This window comes from Mauremys reevesii, linkage group 3, assembly GCF_016161935.1.
Source record: "Mauremys reevesii isolate NIE-2019 linkage group 3, ASM1616193v1, whole genome shotgun sequence".
Classification (NCBI taxonomy): Eukaryota; Metazoa; Chordata; order Testudines; family Geoemydidae; genus Mauremys; species Mauremys reevesii.
In genome coordinates, this window is record NC_052625.1 from 38694600 (window position 1) to 38721130 (window position 26531).

Below are 26531 nucleotides of genomic sequence, written 5' to 3' on the forward strand. Positions count from 1 at the left end.
TATCCATGGAAAACCATCAGAGACAACTGCAAACAATTGAAACAACTTGGAGGTGGAAAAGTACCATTATAACAGACAGAGGGATCACCCTATAAGTGAATAAAGACAAAAGACTATTTCAGCATTACACAGAGTGGGGAGTTTCACTGAGGAAACATCTTGTGGCATGGGGATGTTTTCATGAAAGTTTGGAACTTGGTTCCTGCAAAGCCAGCCAGCTCTACAACAGACTGAACTTTCAAGGGAAAACCTACTTTATTAGATAGGAAAGATAACTATTAATAAGCATAGGTGCTAGTTTGCGTTTCATGATTTTGTTTCATATTGTAACCATTCGTTTCCATCACTATCTTGCTTCTAATTGACTCTTCATTGTTTCTTAAATAAATCTGTGGGGGCAGAGGATCTGGAATTTCTGTGAGTAGCCAGTTTAGGGGCTGGATATCACAGAGGAATGTTTCAAAAGCACTTGGGGACCAGAATGCATCTATTGTTAACCTGCAAGGCAAAGACCGGGCTGGCATAGCTTGGAGGAGAGTGCTTGAGTGGCTGAAAGGATGGTGGTGTCAGGGCACTAGCTTAAAGTTACAATGGGCAAAACCCTCTCTCACTAGAGGCAGAGAGTAACAAGGTGACTCACTGTCCCTGGTACCCCAAGAACAACCACACATATATTCTACTGAGAGTGCAACTGAAAATGCCATGTTTTTAAAGAGTACAGGTTGACGGTGGCTATGTATGCAATGATACAACTTTTCTTTTTCAGAAAGTCTTTGATAGTCTGCAAGAGTTCCATTATTTAAAAATACAAATCTAAGTAAACCAGTGCTTATCCACATTGTGACCTTATTACAGAAGTACCCACATTCATGTAGCATGACTTTTTTATAGCAGTATTATTTTGGATTTGGAATTTCGAACTACTTACCAGAATTTCCCAAAATTGCCATAATCTGGCCACTCTCTATGTGAAATGAGACATCTTTGAGGATCTGCCGTGTGTATTTTTTATGATATGATGGGATATCCCACCAAAGTCCAACACGTTCTCTTTAAAAAAAAAAAAAAAAAAAGGTTGAAAAGGATGAAATGTGGCATTTGGAAGAATTTAAAATAACATGTAAAAAATGTTTCAAAAATTGGCCTTTTTTGCTGCTTTGATGTATAAAGAGAATCGGAAAAAAAATTTCTAAAAGGTTTTTTTTCCTGCTTGTTTTTTACCTTAGTAGAACCAGACTTAACCTTCCTGATCTAACCTGGTTTTGGTGGATGACCAAAGGGAGGTATAAGTAATATTTATTGTGAGCTCTTTAAATGTAAGGATGAGGGTTTTAGACCTTTAACAAAACCACTAAAATTAAATAGCAATTAACAAAAAAACCAAAGTTTTAAACAGATTTGACTAAAAATCCCTTCCCCTTTTAATAGCTCATCTTATTCTGTATTGGCTCTGTTAGCATCACTAGTTCACTAGCTCCCCAGTCTTATCAGAGTCTTCCAGCCAAGACAGAAGCTTAAATGTCTAAAAACAAGCAAAAGAAATGAAACGACAACCCTTTCTTTATACATCATAAATATGCATGAAAGGTACAGGCCTGGTTTTATTCTCCTTTGGAGAATCACATATTAAATCTTCAGAAAGCAGAAGCATTCCTTACTCTCAGGAAAATATAGTCTTAACTACAAGACAGATAGGGCCAAATTCATCTTTGGTGTCTCCCTTCACTGGACTAAGACTAAGGTCCATCGTCTTAAAACTAAATCCCTGTTACTGTTATGCTATAAATTAAGGGAAGTCTTATCCCCATGGTCTGAGGATTAGTGCTGTTGCAGAGTCCCAGCTTACATTGCTGGTCCTTACTAGCTTTACCTGACTGTGTAGGAGATCCCATGGACGCTGACACTGTTACGTGGAATCATAACAGACATCCTTTCTTCAGCTCTGGAACCCCAGTCGCTCCTTTCCATCTCAGTAGGCTGCATCATCTTCAGGCAGACTGGACACTTTACTTAAATCACCCTCTCAACCAGCTGGTAAATCAGTTAATTCAGGTAAACACTCAGCCACCAAGTTGCTACCGCATTAATGGGTGTAGCTTCACTCTGCCAGTAGTCCACAGGATCAGTCATGGACTCAGCCTTATTTCTATACTCAGGAAATTATTCGACAGAAAGCTGTGTAGCTGTCAGTTCACTTTTTCTTTCTTTTCCTTTCCAAGCACAGTTGACAGATTAGCCATAACTATATCTGATTAACCTTTAGCCTATCCCAGAAAAGGAGAACATTGCCCCATCTACAGAGACATGTAGAACAGAGTGACCCAGAGCGTCAGGAGAAACACCAGCTATATTTTTGTAGGGGGCTTGGAAGGGGGTCAAGCTCAAAACCAAGAGGAGAAGGATTTCCACAGTAAGCACAGTATTTAAAAACAGAAAAGAAAGTGGCAATACGGAGAGAAAGCTCCATCCCAAATATGAAAGAAATGACTGAAACAGTCCCACCGGAGCATGCCATTGGGAGCCAGGATACAGAACTGGATTTGTCGGTGAGTGGAGTTCATACAGAACTGAAGGGGAAACCCCTGCAGACAGCATTTAGCACTAGCTGTATTAAACAGCAAATTGGATTTGACATATAGTGTCCTCCATCTGCATGTGAATGTGGAATGAAGGCAATATATAGCCCTTAGAGAAGCAACGTGGGCTGGTGGTCAAGGTGCTTGATTGGGACACATGAAATCTGGGTTCTCTTCTGGGTTTTGCCACAGACTTCCTGTGTAAACTTGTGCTTTAGTCCTCTCGTAAGTAAAGAAGGGCTAATAGAATGTCCACACCGCACAAAGGAGTGCTGGGAGGATAAATGCATTAACATGCAAAAGGCACTCAGATATCAGTGTTAGGGGCCATATACATACTCAGATTAACTAAATGCATTTGCTGGGGCGTGTTACTATATAGAAAGTGACTTTAATGTACTTTTCTCTTATGTTTGAAATTGTTTCATCAATTGTGGGAGGCTTCTGTATTGTTTCTATGAATAGTAGGTGCCTTGGTTTACCTGCTTAGTTTTGCACTGCTATCTACCTGGACTCAAAGGGTTAAGTCAGACCTGAGCTGTAGCTTGGCTGTATGCAGGAAGTGCAGACATTTACTTTAGATAAGCCCAATCAGCACATGCCAAAGACAATATATGTGTGGGTTCCTTTGATGCTTCACCTCCAACCAATGTCTGGCTTACAACTGGAGTAGACTGGAGAGGAATAAACCTGTCTGTCCAGACCCTGGCAGATTAAAGGACTTGGAGAGGATAGTCTTGGGAGGCGAGGGGGAAATCAGGAATAAAGACTGGATGAAAGCTGGGCCCGTGGCTCAAAGGAAAAAGGAAGACTCTGGTCAAGGACCGGGAGTTAGAAGTAGGAACTTCAGGCATGCAGGCTCTCCCCACTTAAGGCTGAGGACTGCCTGGGCTAAACAGGGCCTGCTTAACTATGTAAGGAGACGCTAAAAATCAAAGTTTCAAAACTTGCTCAGAAATAGGACCAAGGTTGAATGAAATTGGGTCCATTTTTGTTTTGAAAGTGGACATGTTCAGGTCCAGACAAAAAACAAGCAAGCAAGCAAACAAATGAACAAAAAACCCACCACATATTCCTTTGAGTTTTTCACACACCTCTACAGGTACTAGACAGAGGTAACTCATTTAAACTATTTACATTTTGTGCTACAGTAACTAAATCAATTGGGCTATTATTACACATTGAAAGCATTTCCCTTGCTGCCTCTCATTTTTAAAATGCTGTTTAGAGAAAGACGTGAGTTGTAATTAATCTTTTAATAATTCCTGTAGGCAATCAGGAGATTCAGAGATAGTATTTTTTGCTCTGAAGAGGATAACAGCCTGTATTTTACATACAATGGCAAATCAAATGTCCTAGAAGTCAGAGAGCTCAACTACCAGGTACAAGGTCTACTTTATCTTGCTAATGGATACAACAATTTCCTTCTCGTAACATTTAGACACTGTAAAAAGTAATGTGAAATTAAATTACATATAGCAACTGGGACCCTATCTTACAGTTGTTGTACACACAAACATCACTGAAGCCATGGAAGTTTTGGGTGCACGGTGAATACAGGATCGGGTCCTTGGCTGCATTTTAAACAGTGGTCTAGAAAGATCCTCAGCTGCAGCTGAGATATACTTCACACCGCTAAGGGGTGAGACAGCCACCTTAGTGTTCTCCTGACTGGAGCAGGCTCAGGGCAGCATGAAGTTATGCCTAAATCACCAAAATCCAAGGGGCTACTCTGGCAGCTGGAATCACCAGGGTGAAAAGTTATGTCTCCTTTCTGTCAGGAACATACCCTAGGCTGGACAGAGAGCTGCAAAATACTAAGTAGCTGCTGGAGACCCCACAAATCATGCCCATTGATTTAACAAGGAGAAATTCAGCTTGCAAAGGCTTAATGCTTTGTGTATATTTGGTAAAGGGCAGGGCAGTATTTGCATTTTCAAACAGACATATACACAGTACCTTTTCTTTTGGAGAGACAGAAAGATATTTGGTAATCAACCAGTTTGGCAATCAATCAATGATAAGAAAGAATATATGGAAACAATGCATGTCTGGCAAATGGAATTAGCCAAAACATAATTTAGAGAATTTGCACGAGGTTGGTTGCAGCTGTTTTCATGCATTTTCAGCTTTGTAATATATCTTAACTTTTGAAGTATTTATTGCTACAGTATTGACTTTCTGAACGGAGGGCTTTTTTTTCTATTTATTTATATTAGGTTAACATGGCATCTCAGATTCCCTGGTATGAGAACCTAGCAGAGCTGAAAATGCCTTGGATGTGGAACAAAGGCCCAGATTCCCATGTGCCAGCAATCCAGAATCTGAACTTTAAAGTTCAAAGTGGCCAGATGCTAGCTATTATAGGAAGCTCTGGTAGGACTGAAAGCTTTACTGCATTGACCAAGCCTTTACAATAAAATGTACAATAGATGACAACAGTACTATTGAAGCCCTTGAATGCCAAAGGATATATAACCATCCAACAGAGAAACACTCCCTAGAAATAGATGTTATACATCACTGCAGTATGCTCATAAAAAACATAAGGTGGGCCCCCAGCAGAAGACAGTTAGATTTTGTTGTGAAAAGAATTTTTGTTGCGATTTGTACATTTGCTTGCCACACAGTTTCTTAAAGGATGTTTTTTCCATAATTTGATTTTATGGGCCAGATTTCCTGGGTCTGCCTGGAACAATGCAAAGTGCCTGCAGTCTCTGCACTGCTGGGAGTGAAGGGGCCTTGCACTGGCTGACCCACCTCCAAAAGTGAGTGATCAACAGCTCTGCCCAGAACACATAGCTGTCCTGACTTCAGCCAGTGCCAAGAGTGTGCAGTGGCAGTAATACCTCCTTATGTCCACCTTGTGTCCTCATGGCAGAGGCCAGTGGAATTTCCTCCATAATTTACCTGTTTCCTGGGGATGTCTAGGCCAGAGATTTGCTTGCAAAATAAAGTTGTACCTCGGGAATCCTCTGTGATAAAAGAGCTTTGGATGGAACAACATTATATTGCTATGTATTTGTTAAGTAGCTTACAGTAAGCACAAACCCCATTCAGCTAACTGGACTGAAACAGTTTTAAAAAAAGTTTATTAACTACTTTATCAAATACTTTAGTGAAGTTGGTCAAAATTGCTGAGGGGTTTCACTTTATTGTTAGCAATCACTGTGTCGGTCACAAAAGGATTGATATGTGGTTTGCAAATGGATGGATTTCTTTTTTTTAAAAATTCTACATAAAAATAACCCTCAAATAATCAAGCAGGGAATTCATCTTCTAAAGTGAAGACCAGTAATACATTAAATAATAAATAAATAATAATAATTAATAATGAAGGAACTCTGTGCATGTTTACAAACTATATCACACAACATGAGAGAACAAGACATTTGTTATTTATTTCCAAATGTCATTTTGCTTCCATTATTTTAGTCTTGTTCCCCCTAAGTGTGAGCCAATATTGCATTATTTAAAAACACCATATTTATTCATGTTCACAAATCATTCCACAAAGCAAGTTTATAATACAAATTTAGGCCAAGTCCTGCAATCAGATCCAGTAGTGTGGACCCTGTGTCCATGCAGAACCCCCTGAGGCCAATGGAACTACTCCTGTGCCTAATGTTAAGCCTGTGTAAAAGGTGTTTGCTGGACCAGGGACAGAATTCTCAAGACACCACATGATCAAGACCATGATGAGGCAAAAATGTGTATAATTACAGATATGGTTAACTTCAGTCCATAACTTTGTTGTGGAGTGGGAGGAGTTGGGTTTTGAAGATTTCAGGCATCTTTGGAGCTCAGTTAGTGCCATTCCATATGAGGCAGCAGTCTCGCTGGTAGTCCTCTAGCCCAGTGGCTCTCAACCTTTCCAGACTACTATACAGTACCGCTTTCAGGAGTCTGGTTTGTCTTGCGTACCCCCCAAGTTTCATTTCAATTAAAAACCACTTGCTTATAAAATCAGTCATAAAAATACAAAGGTATCACACACACTATTACTGAAAAATGGCTTACCTTTTAATTTTTTCCATATAATTATAAAATTAATCAATTGGAATATTCAGCATATAATATATAGAGCAGTATAAACAAGTCATTGTCCATATGAAATTTTAGTTTGTACTGACTTTTCTAGTGCCTTTTATGTAGCTTGTTGTAAAACTAGGCAAATATCTGGATGAGCTGATGTACTCTCTGGACGACTTCTGTGCACCCCCAGGGGAGTGCATACCCCTGTTTGAGAACCACTGGTCTAGCCTACGCGCTCACATTATAACTTCTAGAGATGTCCTAAACCCTTGGCTCAAAACAGTCAAACCCTGAACTCAGGTCTCCTACTTATTGGTGCCCACTGCACTACCTAAAAACCCTGGGGCTTAGATCCTCCAGTTGGTTTCAAATGCATATTGCCTGTTTCAGAAAATGTTTGCAACACAGATGAAATATGCTAGTTTTAAAAATACAGGGGCAAATTCTGTCTGGTTGGTTTGCATAAGAACATGTCTCAAGACCTACATACCTACTGGTTTTGTCTGTCTGATCTCTCTTTCTTCCTATATGTTATACCATACTTAGCATTATGATACGGGCAGCCAGAAGGAGAAGCATGTGTTAGAAGCTCTCTGCTGCAGTTCTCACTCCACATTCAGGCAGGACCTCTGCAAATGTAGTCCAGGAGGAGCCCTCTGGGGACAGCTAATCAGCTAGAGACCATCCCTTCCTTCACAGGCTGTTCTCCTTCAGGGGTTCTGAAATAAGCTACAGAGAGGATGGGGGTGAATATGGAGGCACATGAATGTGGCAAAAACTTGTGCCTCATTTTTGTAACCAAATGGAACAGCTCTAGAATTTGACCCAGAGAGATTTTTAACTTTTTAAATTATGATTTTTCTAGCCTGTGGAAAAACATCCTTACTTGATGTGATAACCTGTCGAGATCATGGTGGCAAAATCAAATCTGGCCAAATCATAATCAATGGAAAACCCAGTACTCACCAGCTTGTTAAGAAATGTGTTGCACATGTGCGTCAGGATGATCAACTACTACCCAACCTAACAGTCAAAGAAACATTATTATTCATTGCAAAACTGCGTCTCCCGAAGACTTTTTCAGACTCACAAAGGGAAAAAAGGGTAATTAAAGCTGCTGAAAAAAAATAAAGTTATCAAAAATGTATTTGACATAATTACCCAAGTATGTTTGGGGTCAGAACAGTTAAATTGAACTGGGCATTTGTTGTGTACGTTGTAAAATCTAAAGCTTGATTTGTCTATTTTTGCTTATAAATAGGTTTTAATTTTTTTTGCTCCCAGATAGAAAGCTGCAGTTGTTCCAAATGGCAATTTAGGGAAAGCGTTAGGGAAATGAATTGAATTTAAGAAATGAATTGCTGAATTTTTAGAAAATGTTGCCTCTGAGAAAGTCAAGGTTTCTTTTAAGCTGGCTATTGATCAGATAGCACAGTAATATTTGAATGATGATGAAAGCCAAATGTAATTTTGGATGTGCACTGTGCATTGTACTTAATGATTAAACAACTAACCCTTGCTTTATCCCGGACCATCCAGGTGGAAAATGTTATAGCAGAACTGCGGTTACGACAGTGTGCAAACACAAGAGTAGGGAATGAATACATCCGAGGTGTGTCGGGGGGAGAAAGGCGAAGAGTAAGCATTGGAGTGCAGCTGCTATGGAACCCTGGTGAGCAATAAAGTCATCCATCTTAATTAAACCACAAAACCAGATTGGCGGGGAGGAAGGGGGGCAGGGAAGAGAGGTTACATTAATAAGGGAAATTTTTTTTTTCCCCACTGGCTGCAGCAATTGTACTTATTTACATTTTAAATACAAGCAGGGAAGATTATTTACTTGGACATTAGTGGCTTTATTATGCAGTTTAGTGACTTAATCTTCTCCCATTTAAATCACCATAAGAATTTCTGTTAACTTCAGTGGAATCAGAATCAGACCCTATAACTTGTAATCACTTTTCCAGTGTTATGTGCCCAGTCTTTCAAACTCTTACGCACACTATTAGTCCTGTTGACTTCAGTTGGGCTATTTGTGAGAGTAAAGATTATGTTAATAACAATTTGTAGGATCAGGGTACTAGATGGTAATCTCAGTGCCTGTGGCTACACTAGGATTTTTCAGATTTGTAAATTACCAACAGGGTGAGCCCCCATGCAGTGAAAACTCAAGGAGGCTCAGCTGTTTTTACCCCTGTTCTCATCTGCTAAAATGGTGGTAATAAAGCCTAATCTATGTCTATATTGCAGTTTCTATCAGTACACTTGCCTTCTTTAGGAAACATGGGTCTGACAATTCCGTGTGTAGATAAGGCTATTTTTTCCACAATTACAAGGAAGGCAAAAAAATGTTTTTCAGTAAGTGCTGCTCAGGAAAAGAGATATGTATTGATGCAAAACACTTTCAGTTTCCAGGAAAAGATAAATTAAATACAAATTTCTCCTTTTTAGCACGTCAAACTCTATATTTACTCATAATAAGCTCTTCAGAGTAGGAACCATGGTCCAGATCCACAAAGGGATTTAGGTGAGAGCTACATGCCTAAATATCTTTTAGGATCTAGGCCCATGATTTTGTGTGTGCCTGTACAGCACTTGATATACTACTTGGGGCCTCAATATAAACAGTGAATAATAGTAGGTCTCAAAATATTTGACATTATTCCACTTGAGTTTTCAACAACCAATTGCAAAGAAAACTTCAGATAGAAAATATTAACGTAGAACTTATTTCTACCCTTTTCACTTTCATGTTCCTATTTGGGGGGGGGAATAACTTTAACTTTCTGGTTTTGAGGACTTTACATACCCCCTGTGACTCTTTTCAACTGAATGATGCAAGTAGTCTGAACACAGAATATGAGTGGAAGTATTGCACTAAACTCTAACCACACTGCATCTACATCTCATGTAACTCCTCGCTTAACCTTGTAGTTATGTTCCTGAAAAATGCAACTTTAAGCGAAACGATGTTAAGTGAATCCAATTTCCCCATAAGAATTAATGTAAACTAGGGGTGGGGGTGTTAGGTTCCAGGGAATTTTTTTTTCACCAGACAAAGGACTATATATATATATATAGTATAAGTTTTTAACAGTTTCATACTGTACACAGCAATGGTGATTGTGAAGCTTGGTTGAAATAGATGGTGGAGTCAGAGGGTGGAAGAAGGTGGGATATTTCCCAGGGAATGCCTTGCTGCTAAATGATGAACTAGCACTCGGCTGAGCCCTCAAGGGTTAGCATAGTGTTGTTAATGTAACTTCACACTCTACAAGGCAGCACAAATGGAGGGAGGGGAGACAGCATGGCAGACAGAGACAGAGACACACACTCTGTATGTGGGAGAGAGAGAGAGAGATGCGCATTACCCCTTTAAGTATGCTGACTGCACTCTAAGTACATTGTCTTTTTAAGTAGATTAGGAAGCTAAGACAGCAGCTGCTACCAGCAAGCTCCCTCCATCCTGAGCCCTGTCATGTGTCCCCCTGCTCTGTGGAAATGGGGTAAGCAGGATGCAGGAGCAAGGGGGAGGGGGACACCCTGACATTAGCTCCCTTCTTCCCCCCTCCCTGCACAGCAAGCAGGAGGCTCCCAGGAGCAGCTCCAAGGCAGAGGGCAGGAGCAGCACATGGCAGTCGGGGGAGGGACAGCTGAACTGCCCAACAATTGATAGCCTGCTGGGTGGCTGCTGCACAGGTAACTTAGGGGAACGGGGAGCTGATTGGGGGAGGGGCTGCTGGTCCACCCTGGTTCCAAGCCTCCACCAGCTACCTCCAACAGGCTGCTCTTTCCACAAGCAGTGGACAAAGCAGGCAGCTGCCAAAGTACATTATAAGGGAGCATTGCACAACTTTAAACGAGCATGTTTTCTAATTGATCAGCAACGTAACAACGAAACAACGTTAATTGGGACGACTTTAAGCGAGGAGTTACTGTACATGGAAAGATACAGAACTGACTACTATTACAGTCTTGTATCTATTACATAAAGCTGGAAGTTGGGAGAAAAACACTGGAAATTAAAATATAGGGCCTGGATCTACTCCCATTGAAAGTCAATGTCAATTCTTATTAATTTCTGTAGGCACAGGATTGGGACTACAGGAAATGGTTTGGTAATGTGGAGAAAGAACTTTAGGGAAGGGAATTTTCTCCTTGTTAAATAATATTTGATCTTGCTGCTTTGAAAAAAAATCTTTAAAAGTGTATCAATAAGATTTTACGTACTGGTGCCATTTCACATGCAACACAAAATCAAACAATGCTTCCCATCATCAACTTTTCTCTTTGACAGGAATACTGATTCTTGATGAACCCACATCTGGACTAGACAGTTTTACTGCACACAACCTTGTGATAACACTGTCCAGGCTTGCCAGAGGAAACAGATTAGTTCTCCTTTCAATTCACCAGCCCCGATCAGATATCTTCCAACTCTTTGATTTAGTTCTTCTGATGACCTCTGGAACTACCATCTATTCGGGAACAGCCCGGGACATGGTCCAATATTTCACAGAAATAGGCTATCCCTGCCCAAAATACAGCAATCCTGCAGATTTCTATGGTTAGTATCAAATGTGATCAAACAAATAAAAATTGGGTGCATGAAATCATTTATTTTCATAAGCTTATGTAATGCACTGATTTTTATTGAATTCCATTTGTTCGATAGGCAGGGCTGGTGCAACCATTTAGGCGACCTAGGCGGTTGCCTACGGTGCTGGGATTTGGGGGGGGGCACCATTTTCTTCAGCAGCAACCGCGGCGGCCGGCTCTTCGGCCGCCCCAGTCGCTGCTGGCATTTAGGCGGAGGGAGCTGGGGCAGGAGAGTGTGGGGAGGACTGCCTGCAGCAAGTGGTGGGGGGGTGGCATGCAGGGGAACTCCCCGCCCCAGCTCACCTCTGCCCCGCCTCCTCCCTGAGGAGGCAATGGCTGCTTCACTTCTCCCGCCTCCCAGGCTTGCGGCGCCTAAGCTGATTGGCCCCGCAAGCCTGGGCGGCGGGAGAAGTGAAGCAGCCAAGGCATGCTCAGGGAGGAGGCGGGACAGGGGTGAGCTGCTTCACTTCTCCCGCCTCCCAGGCTTGCGGCGCCAATCAGCTTAGGCGCCGCAAGCCTGGGAGACAGGAGAAATGAAGCAGCGACGGGGTGTTCGTGCTCGTGCGCGGAGCAGGGGTGAGCTGGGGTCGGAGGGGTGCCTCAGGGCGGAGGGTGGGGGTGGGGAGCTGCACAGTATGTCCCCATCTCAGTTTAAAATGTTGACACCCTGAATGACACAGCTCCCAGACCGGTAAATAAATAAATGAGAATGGTTGAGGGGAGGAGGAGTATAGGAGGGGAGAAAAGGCACACACAGAATTCTGCTGGAGGACAGAATGGGGGACCTTTATATGGGAGGAAGGGAGGCACACACAGCACTTGGGATGGGGAAGAAGAGGGCACAGTTGTAGAGGGGGAGGGATCTGTAGGGGACACTCAGAGCCCCTGTATGTGACAAACGGGGCACGCGAGGGCAGACTAAGCCCTCTAGCCACTAGACTGCATTGCCAAACTAGAAAGAAAAAATTATTTATACTGTAATAGAAAATATAATGTTGTAATAGTCAACCTGAAAAACGTCCAATTTTGCCTTTGGCAACTAGATAACGTTAATTCAGGATTTGCATGTTGTCTAGAGAAAATTTAGGGAACACACTGCAAATACTTAAGTAATGGTATTGAGTTATGTAGAGCAATTGACAAACATTAAGAGTGACCACTGTCGCATCATATCATACAGATGTGCTATAATTTGGTAGGTTCTGTTGAAGATGAAATTTATTATTAGCAATACACATATGAGAAAATTATCATCTCTTAGGTACGTAGACCCATATCAGATAATGTCTTGCAGTTGATTTGACCAGCATTGATAAACAGAGCAAAGAGAAGGAGATGGAAAGTCAGAAAAGGGCAAGGTCACTTGCCACCTTGTTCTGGGAGAAGGTCAAAGATTCTGATGACTTCTTATGGAAAGCTAATAAAGGAGCCTGTGTGACGACTGTTCACAGTGAACAAAGGTAAAATAATGTTATTTATAAACAGAACTTGATATGAAACAGTTGTTGAAATTGAGCTACTCCCATTTTCTCTCTTTGCTTCTGAACAGTTCCCTTATTACTCCAGAAGAGGTGATTAACATGCACGCCCAGTCAACTGATCAGTTACCAGGTGGCTTAAAGCAGTTTACTGTATTACTAAGGTAATCTTATTTTAAAAGGAAACTGATGTCTTGCAGGAATAACATTTAATAATGCTATGGACATGAATGTTAAGAGAGAAGCATGAAGGACAAGTTGAACATAGGCTGAAAGTCTGGAGAAAGCTGGTGATGAGTTTGTGTCACACTGGAATATAGAAGTTGTTATACCAGATCTGACCCTACGTCCATCCCATATCCTGCCACTCTTACTTCATTCTTCAGAGAAAGGCAGTCACACCTTTCCCCTCTATAAACCTAGCCAATTGCACCATGCTCGCCCAGGCAAGGGGATTCAAGAAATTTCATCAACTTTTTTTGACTAAGACATCATGAGGCATGAGATTTGTTTATCCTTATTTTAGCATGATTGTTACTGGTAATGGCTGCTGTAGTTGGCTGTGACGTTCACTAGCACTTTCACAATTACTCAAAAAATTGTAATTAACTGGCTTAATGTGTCTGAAGTACCATTACTATCTGCTGGATCGGGGTGGGCAAACTTTTTGGCCTGAAGGCCACATCGAGGAATAGCAATTGTATGGCGGGCCATGAATGCACACAAAATTGGGGTTGGGGTGCAGGAGGGGTGTGTGGTCTCTGGGATGTGGCTGGGGATGAGGCGTTTGGGGTGTAGGAGGGTGCTCTGGGCTGGGACCAAGGGGTTTGGAGGGTGGGAGAGGGCTCAGGACTGGGGCAAGGGTGCAGATTCCAGCTGGGGGTGCAGGTTCTGGGGTGGGGCTGAGAGGTTTGAGGTGCAGGAGGGTGCTGAGATCGAGGGATTTGGAGAGCGGGAGGGGGGCAGGGGGTTGGGTTGTGAGGAGAGGCTCAGGGGGTGCAGGCTCCGAGCAGCACTTACCTCAAGGAGCTCCCAGAAACAGTGGCATAGCCCTTCTCCATCACCTATGCAGAGGTGCGGCCAGGCGGTTCTGCACACTGCCCCATCCACAGGCACTGCCCCTGCATCTCCCATTGGAGCACGTAGAAGCTGGAGTGGCTTCCGGGAGCCGTGTTTTGTGGCCCCCTGACCCTGTGCCCCAGCTGGAGCGGGGCTGAGCCGCATGGTGCTGCCCCAATCCTGCGCCCTGGGCAGAGTGGGGCAGAGCCGCCTGGTGCGGTCCCAACCCAGCGCCCTGGCTGGAGCAGGGGCAAGCTGTGTGGTGTGGCTTGTGGGCTGGCTTAAAATGGATTGTGGGCTGGATTTGGTCCATGGGGCGTAGTGTGCCCATCCCTGCGCTGGATCATGCCAGAATTATTTAATGGTGTGTCATTTATCCTTAAACAGAGATTCTGCTTTCGCTCAAGTGATTGGATCTATATTTTGGAGCTGGAGGATCTGATTTCAATCCCCACTTCTACCATGAATTTCCCAATGACCATGCTATCTAGAATGATGACAACCATGAAGTGCTAGCTGGCCAGAAATTTGTTAACAATAGTTTTGATTTGTACTATACATGTTCCTGTCTAAAACGCCAAATTCTCATCCCATATGAAGTCAATGTGGTTCCATATGTGTGAATGATAAGAGAATCAGGCCAAAGTATCTAAATGTAGCTTAATGGGCATTATTAGCTATTATAGTATCTTACGGTCAGTGTTGTTGTTTTTCTTAGTCGTCAAATCTCCAGTAACTTCAGAGATCTTTCAACGTTATTAATCCATGGATCTGAGGCCCTTCTAATGTCATTATTAATTGGATTCTTATACTATGGTCATGAGAAAAGCAAGCTATCTATTCAGGACACAACAGCACTGTTGTTTATGATAGGTGCACTAATCCCCTTCACAGTGGTTCTGGATGTTATTTCAAAATGTAAGTGTCTGTCAGTTTTAATGATAATGCTTTAAGACAATCAAACAAAATAATACTTAAATTGGTAATGAAAAATGTATTGACTATGGGCAGTTCTAACATGAAATATACCTGTCTGTTTCTGTTTTATACTGTAGGTCATTCAGAAAGAGCTATGCTTTATCATGATTTAGAAGATGGGGTGTATTCTGTTACTCCCTACTTCTTTGCTAAGGTAATTGGTTTCAGCTGTCAAGAAAAGTGTATATCTGGTTTTAACATGAAAAGTAAAAACCTTGTGTGTGGGTGATGAAATTTTGTTCATACTTCGCACTTACCATGCCTATCATCTAAAGCTGTCATCTTGCTTCCCAAACATTTATTAACTAATTAATTAAGCCTCACAACGCTCTTAAAGCATCTGTCTCCATAAACCATGAACCTGGCCCTAGGTCAGAAAGTAGTCAATGTCCAAGAGGATCCTTTCAATGGCTATTCTTAGACTGCTGGGACAAGGGGATTTGTAAGTCTCACTGGCTGGGGTAGGGCAGGAGATGGAAAAGCCTTAGGTCAGATCAACTAGGGAAGTTATTCTCTGCTGTCTCACCACTGAGCTGTCAGGCTGCAGGGGCTCTCACACCTGCCCCCTTTAAGGAAAATGAGCCCTTTTGTGTTGTTGGAGGTGCAGGTGTAATCTTCCACCATTCACTGGCCAGTCCCAAGAGGAGAGAAATGGTAAAAGTGGGCCTTTGACTAAAGGGGACGGTAGCTTATCATTGCCCTCTGCGCTAATTGGTGAGAGAACAAGGTCAGGTCAGCATTACCCTTTAGGCAGTCAAGGTAGAGCTGTTTGTTTACAATGGGCAATAGCTGTTTCATAGGAAACAGACATCAATGAAGGGCAAGTACTATCACTTTCACTTCAGGTTGTCCCTGGTTGAGGTGTTGGGGCACAAGGAGGCTAAGTCCAATGCCTCAAATGTATAATTTAGAGAGAGTGCTTAGAAATCAGACTGGATGGTTGTTTTCACAATGCATCTTTGACATGGTGTTCAGCAAGGGGTACATTTTCACCATGGCATAAATTTGCGGTTGCACTTATTTGAGACCCAGTTTTGCTGTTAGTCACTTCTGAACACAAATGGCATTTATATGATTTCCAGATGTAAACATCTATGCCTACAAATCAGAAGGCTGGACAGCTGAAGCATATTATTATTTGTTCTCTCAAGAGCTTCTATCCATAGTTTTGGCTCCCAAAGTGGTTTTAAAAAAACAATTGTCTCTAAAATAACAAACCTGTAGTTGGTTTTGAAGCACAACTTGGTGCCAACCTTGGGCATTCTGAGAAGGAAATGTGTTGTTTTGGACAGTTTTACGTACCTTTTTTTCTGCATACCTCATTACTGATGTGTTGTTGTGAGTTTAGTAACATGAAGAGACCCGTGTTACAGAAGAATCTTTGTAAATGCTGCAGTCTGACACAATGTGGTCATGGTAGATGTACATGCAACCATTAGACACACTTCTAAATCAAAGCGATGAGAAGTAGCAGCATAAAAAAGTGACATAGAATGTGGCAATTTCATCTTTCACCTTTGAGGGCCAAATTGTGTTTAACCTAACAGTGATTGGAGAAAACCACCATATTAAATGTATGGAGCACAATTGTTTCAGAAAAAAAACATTACAAAAAGATATGCCAGAGCTGAGGCTAATCACTTCCTTTAGGAAAGCTCTGCCCACCACAGCATCTGTAATTTAGGCTTCCATTCCCACACAAGATTTACAACCCTCATGAGTGGTTCTGGGGAAAAAATATTCTTTGTAGTTCATATTGACAACATAGTTTTCACAATGAAATGATATCTTTTTTTATGAACCATAGCAGTAGAGGTATACTATTAGGTGACCTTCAAGTACACTCCTTATCTCCCATGGGTGAAGTGATCACACCACTACATATGCCTTTTACTACTTATTTATCAAAACTCAAATGTTTTTGTTTTCCAACTCAGCAGGTCTCAAACTGTGGGTTGGGACACCAAAGTGGGTGGCAACCCCATTAAAATGGGTCACCGGGGCTGGCCTAGACTTGCTGGGGCCCAGGGCTGAAGCTGAAGCCTGAGTGCCACCACCAGGGCCTGAAGCTGAAGCCCGAGGGCTTCAGCCCTGGGACTCAGGTTACAGGCCCTCTGCCTGGGGCTGAAGCCCTTGGGCTTTGGCCCCCCACCAGGGCAGCAGAACTCAGGCAGGCTCAAGTTTCGGTCCCCCTTCCTGGGGTCATGTAGTAATTTTTGTTGTCAGAAAGGGGTTGCGGTGCAATGATGTTTGAGAACCCCTGGATTAACAGCAGAATGTGCTGCTCCAACAGTGGGCAAAAATGAGGAAGGGACTTAATAGTGGATGATTAGAAGTATACTCATCTTAAAGATTCAACAGAATTTGGACTAAAATACATTTGCAGAGACTCGTTGGTGGCATTATTGCCATCAAGTTTATGAGCTTTTATGGGAAATGTCTTAAATTCCCAGAAACTGACAAACTGTAACAAAACAAGACATATAATCCTTAAAAAGAAGCCTATCAATTTAAGTTTTAGTTATAGAAAATGTCACAACTAGAAATGGAAGGAAAATGAGCTAGGATCCTCCTTTTTCTGTTTTTTTTTAGTGTGTCACTGACAACACTAAAGAAGGTGATTGCATTTTAATAGGTTATTTCCTGCAAAAAATTTTTTAAAATAAATATATTAATACGAGAAAGTTCCATAATTTTCAGTGATTTTTTTTCCTCAACAGATTTTGGGGGAGCTCCCAGAACACTGTGCTTTTGTAATAATTTATGGAGTTCCTATCTACTGGCTGGCAAATCTCAGTCCTGAACCAGAACATTTCCTTCTTAACTTCCTGGCAGTCTGGCTTGTAGTTTTCTGTGCCCGAGCAATGGCACTATTGTTTGCAGCACTGTTCCCAACACTGCAGCTATCAGCCTTCCTCTGCAACACCATTTTCACAACATTCTTCATGAGTGGCGGTTTCGTGGTAAGGTTAGAAAACCTGTGGCTAGGTAAGACTGGCAAATGAAGTCATAACTGACAACTACTTATAGCTTTTGTAAATCATAGGCAATTTTTTGAGGCATTATAGCCAGGTGGATAGAATACTGGACAGGAACTCAAGTAACGTGGGTTCTAATCTCAACTCTTCAGTTAGCATATAGGGTGGTGTTGGATAAGTCATTCATCACTATGTGCCTCAGTTTTCCCATCCATCTATAAAATGGGAATAATATCTACTATGTTTTGAGATCGATGGATAAAAAGCACTATTTAAGAATGTAGTATATGTACTGTACATTATTTTTGTTCTGTTCTAGGGTTTGTAAATATAGAAATAATTCAAAGATGAGTACAAAACCAGTCTCATTGATAAGTTCAAAATTACACTCAAGGCTACATAAGTGTCATTTAGAAAGCCTTTAACACAGAATTTAGCACTGTCATGTAATAAATAGCAACAGAATACGAGTTGCTTTGCTACTGTTGTATTTGAACTGTCAAGTTAAATATTTAAAGGAAACAAATGTTTAGGATACAGTACTTAAATGAAAAATAGTTTTTAAAAAATCAACATAATTTTTACTGATAATGCTTATTTAGCTTCAGCTCGACTTGTACAATGATGTCTCAATTGTACTGTTTATGGTCAGTTTCTAGTCAGTATCGGGTACTCAACGCGCACAAGGTCAGAGTTCCAATGTCTGAACTACATAAGCAGCATTCTGTTAGACTGCAATTTAAATAAAGCTTTATTGGAATATTTTCAAAAATACTGTTTGTTTTTAAAACAAAACTTAAAATTTTAGTCAAATTTGACCAGAGTCTGTCTTCTTTTATATTTTATTACTGGAACAAAGTGGCTCTGTAAAATATATATAGTAAAAACAAACTAACAAATCAAAAAACCTTATCATAACTGGGGACATGCAAAAAGCCTTCCAGAAGAGCTACAGTCCTTTTTTTTGCCAACCTTAATTCTTCATCCAGTTTTGGGTACCAAATTTCTATGCATATTTAATTTGTGTGGACAAACTAATCAAAGACTTAGCTGATACGAGGATTTGATTCGTATAACTTATGTAAACATGGCAGCTCATTTGTGTGTTTATATTAAGACAGATTCCTCCCTTTCTTTCTCTCCCCCTCCTACCATCTTTTCCAGTTCCACTTTGGATTTCTAAACTATCTTTTGTCAGATGGAGTTACGAAAGCCTGATGCAAATTCAGTTCACTGAACTCACATACCAAATGACAGTTGGAAATGTTACCTTTCAAATTCCAGGGAAACTTGTAAGTCAGTCTCCCAGAGATATTTTTATATTTGATAAATAATTTGAGGAATAGGTACTAAAGGCATTTATTATTGTAGTTGGCTAAATGATATATGCCTTTATTCAGCAAAGCACTGTCAGGGCGTGCTTATGCTCATTAGCTTTGCTAAATTGGAGCCATAGCACATGCTGTTTGACCTTTGGCGTAAGCCTGAGCTGCAGCATCACCAAAGTTTTATGGGATAATATGACTGCTCCCTTTCCCTGTCAACTCGCTATTTGAGCCCCCACATAGGCAGAGTGGGAAATGAAGTGGCCAGAGTTTGACAGAGCCATATTAAATTAGTCCCATCCCAGCATACAGGAGGGAGGGAAAGAGATTGAGGTATGTTTTCCCCCTGTACTAGGGAACCTTCAAAGCCTGCTTGAAGCAGTACAAAAGGACGGGTGCCAGCTGCTGCAAGAATAACATGAAGAGCCACTGGTGTAGTGATTGGATGTCTTGGCATTTCATTTTTGGAGTGTCTGTTACTGTAGATACTAAATGGAACAAGTCTGGTGGTGTCACTTTGGTCCTCCAGTGGATGTGTGTTCATATACTGAAGACACCATATCATATAGCACAAATGGCAGCCTCTGCTTGAGACAGGTCATGCAGTGGCAGATTTGTGTCAGAATATTTACATGGTGCCTCGTTATCTGGGGAGGGGAAAAGATGGAATCCATTTTAAAAGAGCAATAATTCCCTTCACAAACCTCAGCTACACGTTTGTTGGAAAACACTGTTTAGAAATAGAGCTGTGTTCCTCCTAACGATACACTTGTTGAGAGGTGTGACAAAGCTGATCTTGCTGTAACTGAAAATAAGAACACAAAAGCCACCCGGGGCAAGGAAGGAAGAGGAGCAAAACCAAAGAGATGTGTCACTTTGCACATCCATTTTAAAGAGATTTTTAATCACTGTTTTGTGGTGTCTGTGCTTACAGGTAATTCAAGCTATGAATCTGGACTCGTACCCTCTCTACGCAAGCTACCTCATCCTCATTGGTATTGGCACTGGTTTCATGCTTTTATACTATTTATCTCTGAGGTTCATCAAGCAGAAATCAAATCAAGATTGGTAACAGGGTAAAAATGAAGGAAAAGATTAGCACTAGTGGGTGGTTGGTTATTGTGACTCGTGTAAAACACCTGCCCACTCCCTCACCACGAAAGGGATCCCACCTTTTACACTTCACAATGTTCATGTTTTATTAATACGCTACAGCAAAGATGTACCGTAAAACTCATTCTTTTAATATCACATTGTTTTATGTAAACCACTGGATGGCAGCAGAATACAGATAGTTGAAAGCCAGCTTCAGAATCTTTGACTCTGTGCTATAAGTAGTGAAAAAACTAAACTACTAACTTGTGCCTTCAACGTTTTTTCCTTTTGACGTCATCATTATATAGGTGACAAGATGCATGTGACTCACATATATGTTTTAGTTCAAGAATATGGGGCCAGATCCTCATACTAGTGTAAAGCAGTGCAGCTCCCTTGACTTAAATGAACTTACACCAATTTACACCAGCTGAGGATCTGGTCTATAGATTCTAAATGAATATTGACCATATACTTAATTTGGAGACTCAGAGTAACAGTATAATGAAAATAATGATTTACATTTTTCAACATCTCTCACCCACAAAGATCCTAGTGTATACACTATATATAAATCACTTCACTCAGTGCAAGAGAGCAGACAGAGAATGGTAACTTTGTAACAAAGCAATTTAGGACAGGAGATGAAGCATGTGATTTCATTGAAGCTACTGAAGAATTTTATGTAGGCAGAAGGTAATGATCCAAACCAGAGAGTTAAAAATAACTCAGAACAATTGTTAAATGTTTCAGAGATTCTGCATTTGTATTTTATTTGCATGTTGTTGATGCACTTTTGTTGACTGTATGGATGATTCCTTGTTACAAATCAACATGTCACTATGTATTATATTGCCATAGTTTATATTTGACAATATTAAAAAAATGTCATTATAAAAAAAAACAATGAACATCATCCTGCATACAACCAGTCAGTATTCTAGCAGTTTACTAAGTCTGTATCCTCACATTCTTGGTGCTGAATACACCAGGCCTGATTTTTTTTAAATGGGTTAATAGTGCATTCAAAGAATACCTGCAGTTGTGCATCTAGTTACATGCTTACATGTAATGCATACAAGGTATGCAACTACGACAACTGCTCACACAGATTAGACATGGTGTATACCAGTGGCTGCAATTAGCAGTTTCCATGTGACATTACCTTTTGCCTGTGCAGTCAGACTAACTGCATGTATAAATTAGATTTTACATACCTAACTTGTTTAAAAAACAGTACATGATGTGGATGCATTCCTAATTATCTGTATGTTTATGTAAAAACTAAATAAATCTCCTATTCTAATTTCAATAATTGTAATACTTCAGTTAATGGAAAACAGTTTAATTAGTTATAATGCCTTGGACATTATATAAATACAGATTTTTTTTTTTAAAAAAAGAGGAAATCTCAAAAAATAATTTAAAAAATACCAGACACTGTTTCATTAGTTCCGTTCAATGAATGGTGCTGTCACGGGGGTTGCACTGTGATTAACTCCCGGACAGAGCCCAGCCTGAGGAGGTAAAGTAGGACTGAATGAACTAGATTCACCATTAGACAGCAGTAGGAATCCAGAACATGTCAAGGTTCTTTTCTGGTGACTTCTACCATTTTTTTTAGTTTTCTTGTTTAAAAAAACCAAAAAGCTCCCTCCCTCCAGTATTGCTTCTGCAGTTACCTTTGCTCTTGACAAACATGACCATAACTTACCACAGTGTCATATTGAAAATGTCAGATTTCCACTGCTTTCTAATGGCAGAGCCAGTTCTTTCAGTCCTACTCAGCATCATTAAATTGTCAGGATGGCAGCTTCCTGTTGGATTATTCCTTTTTATTATATTTAAGACACTTAGTTTTTGTAAAGTGATTTACTCTTCTTGGTAATGATCTGTTGTGATTAGAATCTCCTTTATATTACATTGAAATTTTAAGGGTGTATATTGGTACTTCTATTCTAAACCTCTATTTCCAAGGTATTTAGAGGATTAAATTCTAGGCTGACTCTCTGTTGTGAATTCACTTTGATGTTTAATAAAAAAAAGGAGAGAGACAATGGGAGAAATTAAAGACAATAAGGGACAGCTCTGAATTTTAGGGGCATATTGTCATGTACAAAAATCCTCAGGCATCTAGATAAGAATATACCCATAGCCTTAACTTTGAATTTCCTTCCTTTTGTGAAATTAGGCAGGCTGTTGACATTATTTAAACAGTCTTTTTCATTTTAAATTCCACCCTCTTAACAGTATGTATGGGGACCAAGCAGTGTGAGTGTTTTAGAGGTAGTGTTATGACAAGGGTAGATGTATACATAATGGGACTCAAATTGTGAGCCTAGGAGCAGCTGCCTTATGGAATGTTGGAAGAGAGCAATCACAGGAGGTAGCCAGCGTGTATGTTTACATTAAAAAGGCTCACACTCTATATACTGCAATTACATTAGTGGATTATATATGATCAAATCTTGTTCCCTCCAGAAGTGGGACCTTAATGCCTGGAGATACTAAAAGGGGGAAATAATCTGTGACTGTTGTTACAGACTACAGCACCCCCCCCCCCCCAAAAGTAGTCTTGGACTGACAGCACTTACCTTTCATTGCCAGCAATCCCACCCCCCGAATCTGTGCAGAGAAGAGGGGAAAGGGCAGGTCAGGGGAAAAGGTGGGTGGATGACACAGCCTGGCCCTACGGAGATCAAAGTGGAAAGATAGTACAGCCCTAGAATTATTTTTCTTATAGGCCCCCTCTGTGCAGGGATCTGGTGGGGGCATAAAGCCTCTATTGCAGACATCCTTCATTGGCCCCTCAGGATCCACAGGGTTTGTGGGTGTCTCTGGTGGCCTGTACAGTGCAGGAAGAGGGGAGGCAAACATTCACTTCCCCACTAGCTTTAATGAGCAATCGGGACACCTCCTGCAGATTCTGTCTTTCACCACTATTCAGCAGGTTTTTATTATAGGAAGGATACTGGGACCCAGGGAGGCTTTCATTGCATGGGATAGTGGATATATGGGTAGCTGCATCCTGTTCTATAAGGCATTAAACTCACTATAAATTAACGGAGGGAATAAATTTCTAAAAAAGCAGAATTACATTTGGCTCAGGTGGATCAAGGGCAACGTCCATGCAATGGATTTCAGATTTGATAGTCTGTTCTTCCTCTACGCACAGAATTCCTTATATGGCCCTCCCCACCATAGTGTTGAGGTACCTCCTAATTTAATTACAAGAATGAACAACAAGCAAAACTTCCACTGACATCATCAGGAGTTATACACGTACATATGTAGAGTAGAATATCAGAATCAGATGCAGCCTGTGAACCTGGGAGCAGATTATGCTCAAACTGCATTTCTAAATGCAGGACTGTCTACTATGAAATCTCTCACTGCATCAAGTAACTGTCCAGGATAAGCAGAGAATGTGCATCTTCATTCGGCTAAAGCTCTAATTATTTAAGCCCTTTCTTGTCTTTAACGTCCTTTGCCATTTAACTCTAGCTGTACACAAGTGGACAGATTTCACACGTCATGGTGGTGCTAGAGAAAGATGGAAAAATGTCTTGCAGTCAGAAAAAAGCAATTTAGTGGATTCCAAAAAATGCATGTAATTCTCAGCCCCCACCCCACGATTTTAGTAACTTAGAAAAGCTTCATGTAACACAAGTGATGTATATTGTATACCGTGCAAGTGCTGTGATCCAATTTGTAATACACTATATATAAACACAATGGCTCTTCTTAATTCATTCACGGCTTTGAAACTTGTGAAGGCAGCTTTTACTTCAGCACCTAGAGATTGGACATTGCTATTATTCCAAAGAGATTTGCTTGCTTATCTTCCCCCCACCCTCCAAATCTATTCTGGTTCTTTCACAACACTCATAACTGTGGTACCAGAGCACCTTTTATTAATTTGTATTTCCCGATTAAAGCACCCACTTGTTAAATGCATGCTTTGAATAGCTCCATATCACTGACAGTGTTTGAAATGACATAACATGTAAGTGGCTGCCGAGCTCCCAGTGAGACATTTTGCAGACACTGGAATTGGCTAGTGGATGAGCTAATTGCAAACTGCTTTCATGTTTCAGTTTATACCACACTGTTTCAGGCACAACTCAGGGTGTGAGAGTTTCAAGAAGCATGGCACAAAATACATGGAGCACCAATAACTGACCATAAACAAAATAGATATCAAAGCCTAGAAGCAAGAAAGCTTTGTTAATTAAAGTGACACTTAAAAATATCTTGTATGAAATTTTCCTGTGTTGTTACAAGCACCATCTAAGATCACTATCACTGAAAGAAATTATATTTTTTGTTGTTTACTGTGTGTATTTGACAGCATTTTGTGTATAGGCAGTTTCCCCTGTTTTTGTGGATCTTTCACACAGCAATGGGGAAGACAAACATTTTTTAAAAAATAAGAGAATGATTTTCAGCAATTTTCAGACTTTTAACTTATTTGATTTCAGGTTGACAGTCGCTTTAATAAGTGTCTGTAATAAATGCCATGCCATATTTATGCATTGTGAAAAATGCTTAAGTATTAATGGTGCTAACTCAGTAAAAAAAAACTGTTTAAAAGCCATCAAATTCTCAGTTTATTACGAAACTTAAATAGTTTCTTGCAGATGGCAACCTTTATGCAGTGCATTATAGAAAGAAAATTAAAGATGCTCATCAGGCAACTTGTACTGGAGATGACAAACCTTTCAGGCTTCAGCCATAGTGATTCCTTTAGACTGCAGTAGACAAGAAACAATAAAACACACACGGCTGTGACATGCTGTATTTTTGTTTTTTACCTGAAAGCCAAAGATAAACAGTTCACACAGCATTGGTTCATTATTCATTAAGGCAATAATGTTTAAGCAGTGGGTTGGTTTTTTTTTTTTTTTTTTTTAAATCCCTTAACCCTTTCCAGGCCTAACTAGCTTTAAAAAAGTATCTTTCTTGCATGCACATAAATTTGTATTACATCTTAATAGTTTAATTTGTGTGTGATTCTTTCGAATTGCAGTTTGGCTCCATATTTCATAATATAGCCTTAAATGTAGTTGCCGACAAAGCAAAGCAATTTATCTTTGTGGATTTCACCAATAAATACAACTCTTACATATTTACTTTGGGCTGCAGCTCAGCTTGAAGTTATTTGACATGCATGTTCATAGCACATTTTAGTTTTCGGTTCCTCCTCCTAACAAGAAACTGAACTTTAATAGATTAAAAAAAATGTATCTATGTATAGGCATATAAGATTTCCCCAGCACACACATGCTCCTATGCACCTTTAGCTGCATTTATCTCATTTCACCAAAGCCATTCCTACCATCATGATTTGCACCTTAAATATTTTTCCATGAATATTTGCTTGAATAAAAGTTAATTTACTTCAGCATCCTTTGTGCCTCATTTATGCTTTCACTTTCCACAGATTTTCTTGTGAATGAGTTTACTGGCAGGAATGTTCAGGGAATCAACATTAGAAACCAGAAATCTGACTGTAAGGGTTATACTCACCCAATGAGGAAACAGAAATAATGCCACATGACCAAGAGAGCTCAAATTTTATGCAGAGAAGACTCTCAATGACTTGCTTATGAACAATCCACAGATGAAGACTTAATCAGGAAAATTGTAAAGCCATGGCAATTCACAAATAGATACAGCCTAAATTAACTGAACAAATTATTTGCTATGAATTATTTGCTACACCCTTTTCTAATGTCTGTGCTAGCATTATCTGATAAGACACTTGCTACCTCAGCTGGCCAATGCCTGACAGCAATATCCAGGATGCTCATTACATGCCAGCCATATTGGGACATGCTCTTCAGCATTCCTCAAGTCACTACTTTTGTTCTCCACAATTTTATCTCCACTATACTGTGTTTTGGGGGGAAAATGTTTTCTAAGCTATTTATAGTTTGAGCTAAAATCAATAGTGTCCCATGCTTCATCTGGGAGAGGGTGCTGAAGCAAAATATATCACCTTTGTGTGACCAGTTTGGCCTCAGCATGGATTATATAAACAAGAGAGCAGTGAGTAGGAGTTGGGACATGATTTTAGCTCTATACAAAGCTCTGGTAAGACTGATGCTGGAATACTGCATCCTGGTCTGGCGTCCACAAGTAATGGTCTGTGATATAGTAGAGGTGAGACTAGATCATGTAGTGTGTCCTAGTCTGAAGTTGGATCTTCCAGCTAGTAACGCAAGCCCTGATGCCAAAACCAATGACCTAGAGAAAGTGAGAGCCATTAAAACCATAATCACTTAAAAAGAACAAGGAGTACTTGAAGTGCCACAAGTACTCCTCGTTCTTTTTGCTGATACAGACTAACATGGCTACCACTCTGAAAATAATCACTTATGGGTCTTTTTTGTAGCTTAAAATGAT

General features: G+C 40.5%; 2 protein-coding genes across 2 annotated transcripts in view; one reads left to right on the forward strand and one right to left on the reverse strand.

Annotated features, from left to right (window-relative positions):
* ABCG5 (ATP binding cassette subfamily G member 5) overlaps nt 1-2095 on the reverse strand; it is a 33112-nt gene extending 31017 nt beyond the window's left edge. Inside the window, exons 1-2 of the mRNA XM_039532209.1 lie at nt 1871-2095; nt 929-1050 (exon numbers count right to left, since the gene is read on the reverse strand). Coding sequence (XP_039388143.1) covers nt 929-1050; nt 1871-1986 — 238 coding nt within the window. The 5' untranslated portion in view covers nt 1987-2095. The remainder of the gene's footprint in view (nt 1-928; nt 1051-1870) is intronic.
* The window catches only part of ABCG8 (ATP binding cassette subfamily G member 8), a 53825-nt gene extending 32413 nt beyond the window's left edge, over nt 1-21412 (forward strand). Inside the window, exons 3-15 of the mRNA XM_039532213.1 lie at nt 2264-2546; nt 3848-3958; nt 4796-4952; nt 7477-7715; nt 8151-8283; nt 10909-11178; nt 12505-12670; nt 12760-12852; nt 14466-14665; nt 14803-14879; nt 17446-17713; nt 18868-18995; nt 19963-21412. Of these exons, the coding sequence (XP_039388147.1) occupies nt 2475-2546; nt 3848-3958; nt 4796-4952; nt 7477-7715; nt 8151-8283; nt 10909-11178; nt 12505-12670; nt 12760-12852; nt 14466-14665; nt 14803-14879; nt 17446-17713; nt 18868-18995; nt 19963-20100 (2052 nt within the window). The 5' untranslated portion in view covers nt 2264-2474 and the 3' untranslated portion in view covers nt 20101-21412. The remainder of the gene's footprint in view (nt 1-2263; nt 2547-3847; nt 3959-4795; nt 4953-7476; nt 7716-8150; nt 8284-10908; nt 11179-12504; nt 12671-12759; nt 12853-14465; nt 14666-14802; nt 14880-17445; nt 17714-18867; nt 18996-19962) is intronic.
* The last annotated feature ends 5119 nt before the right edge of the window (nt 21413-26531 follow it).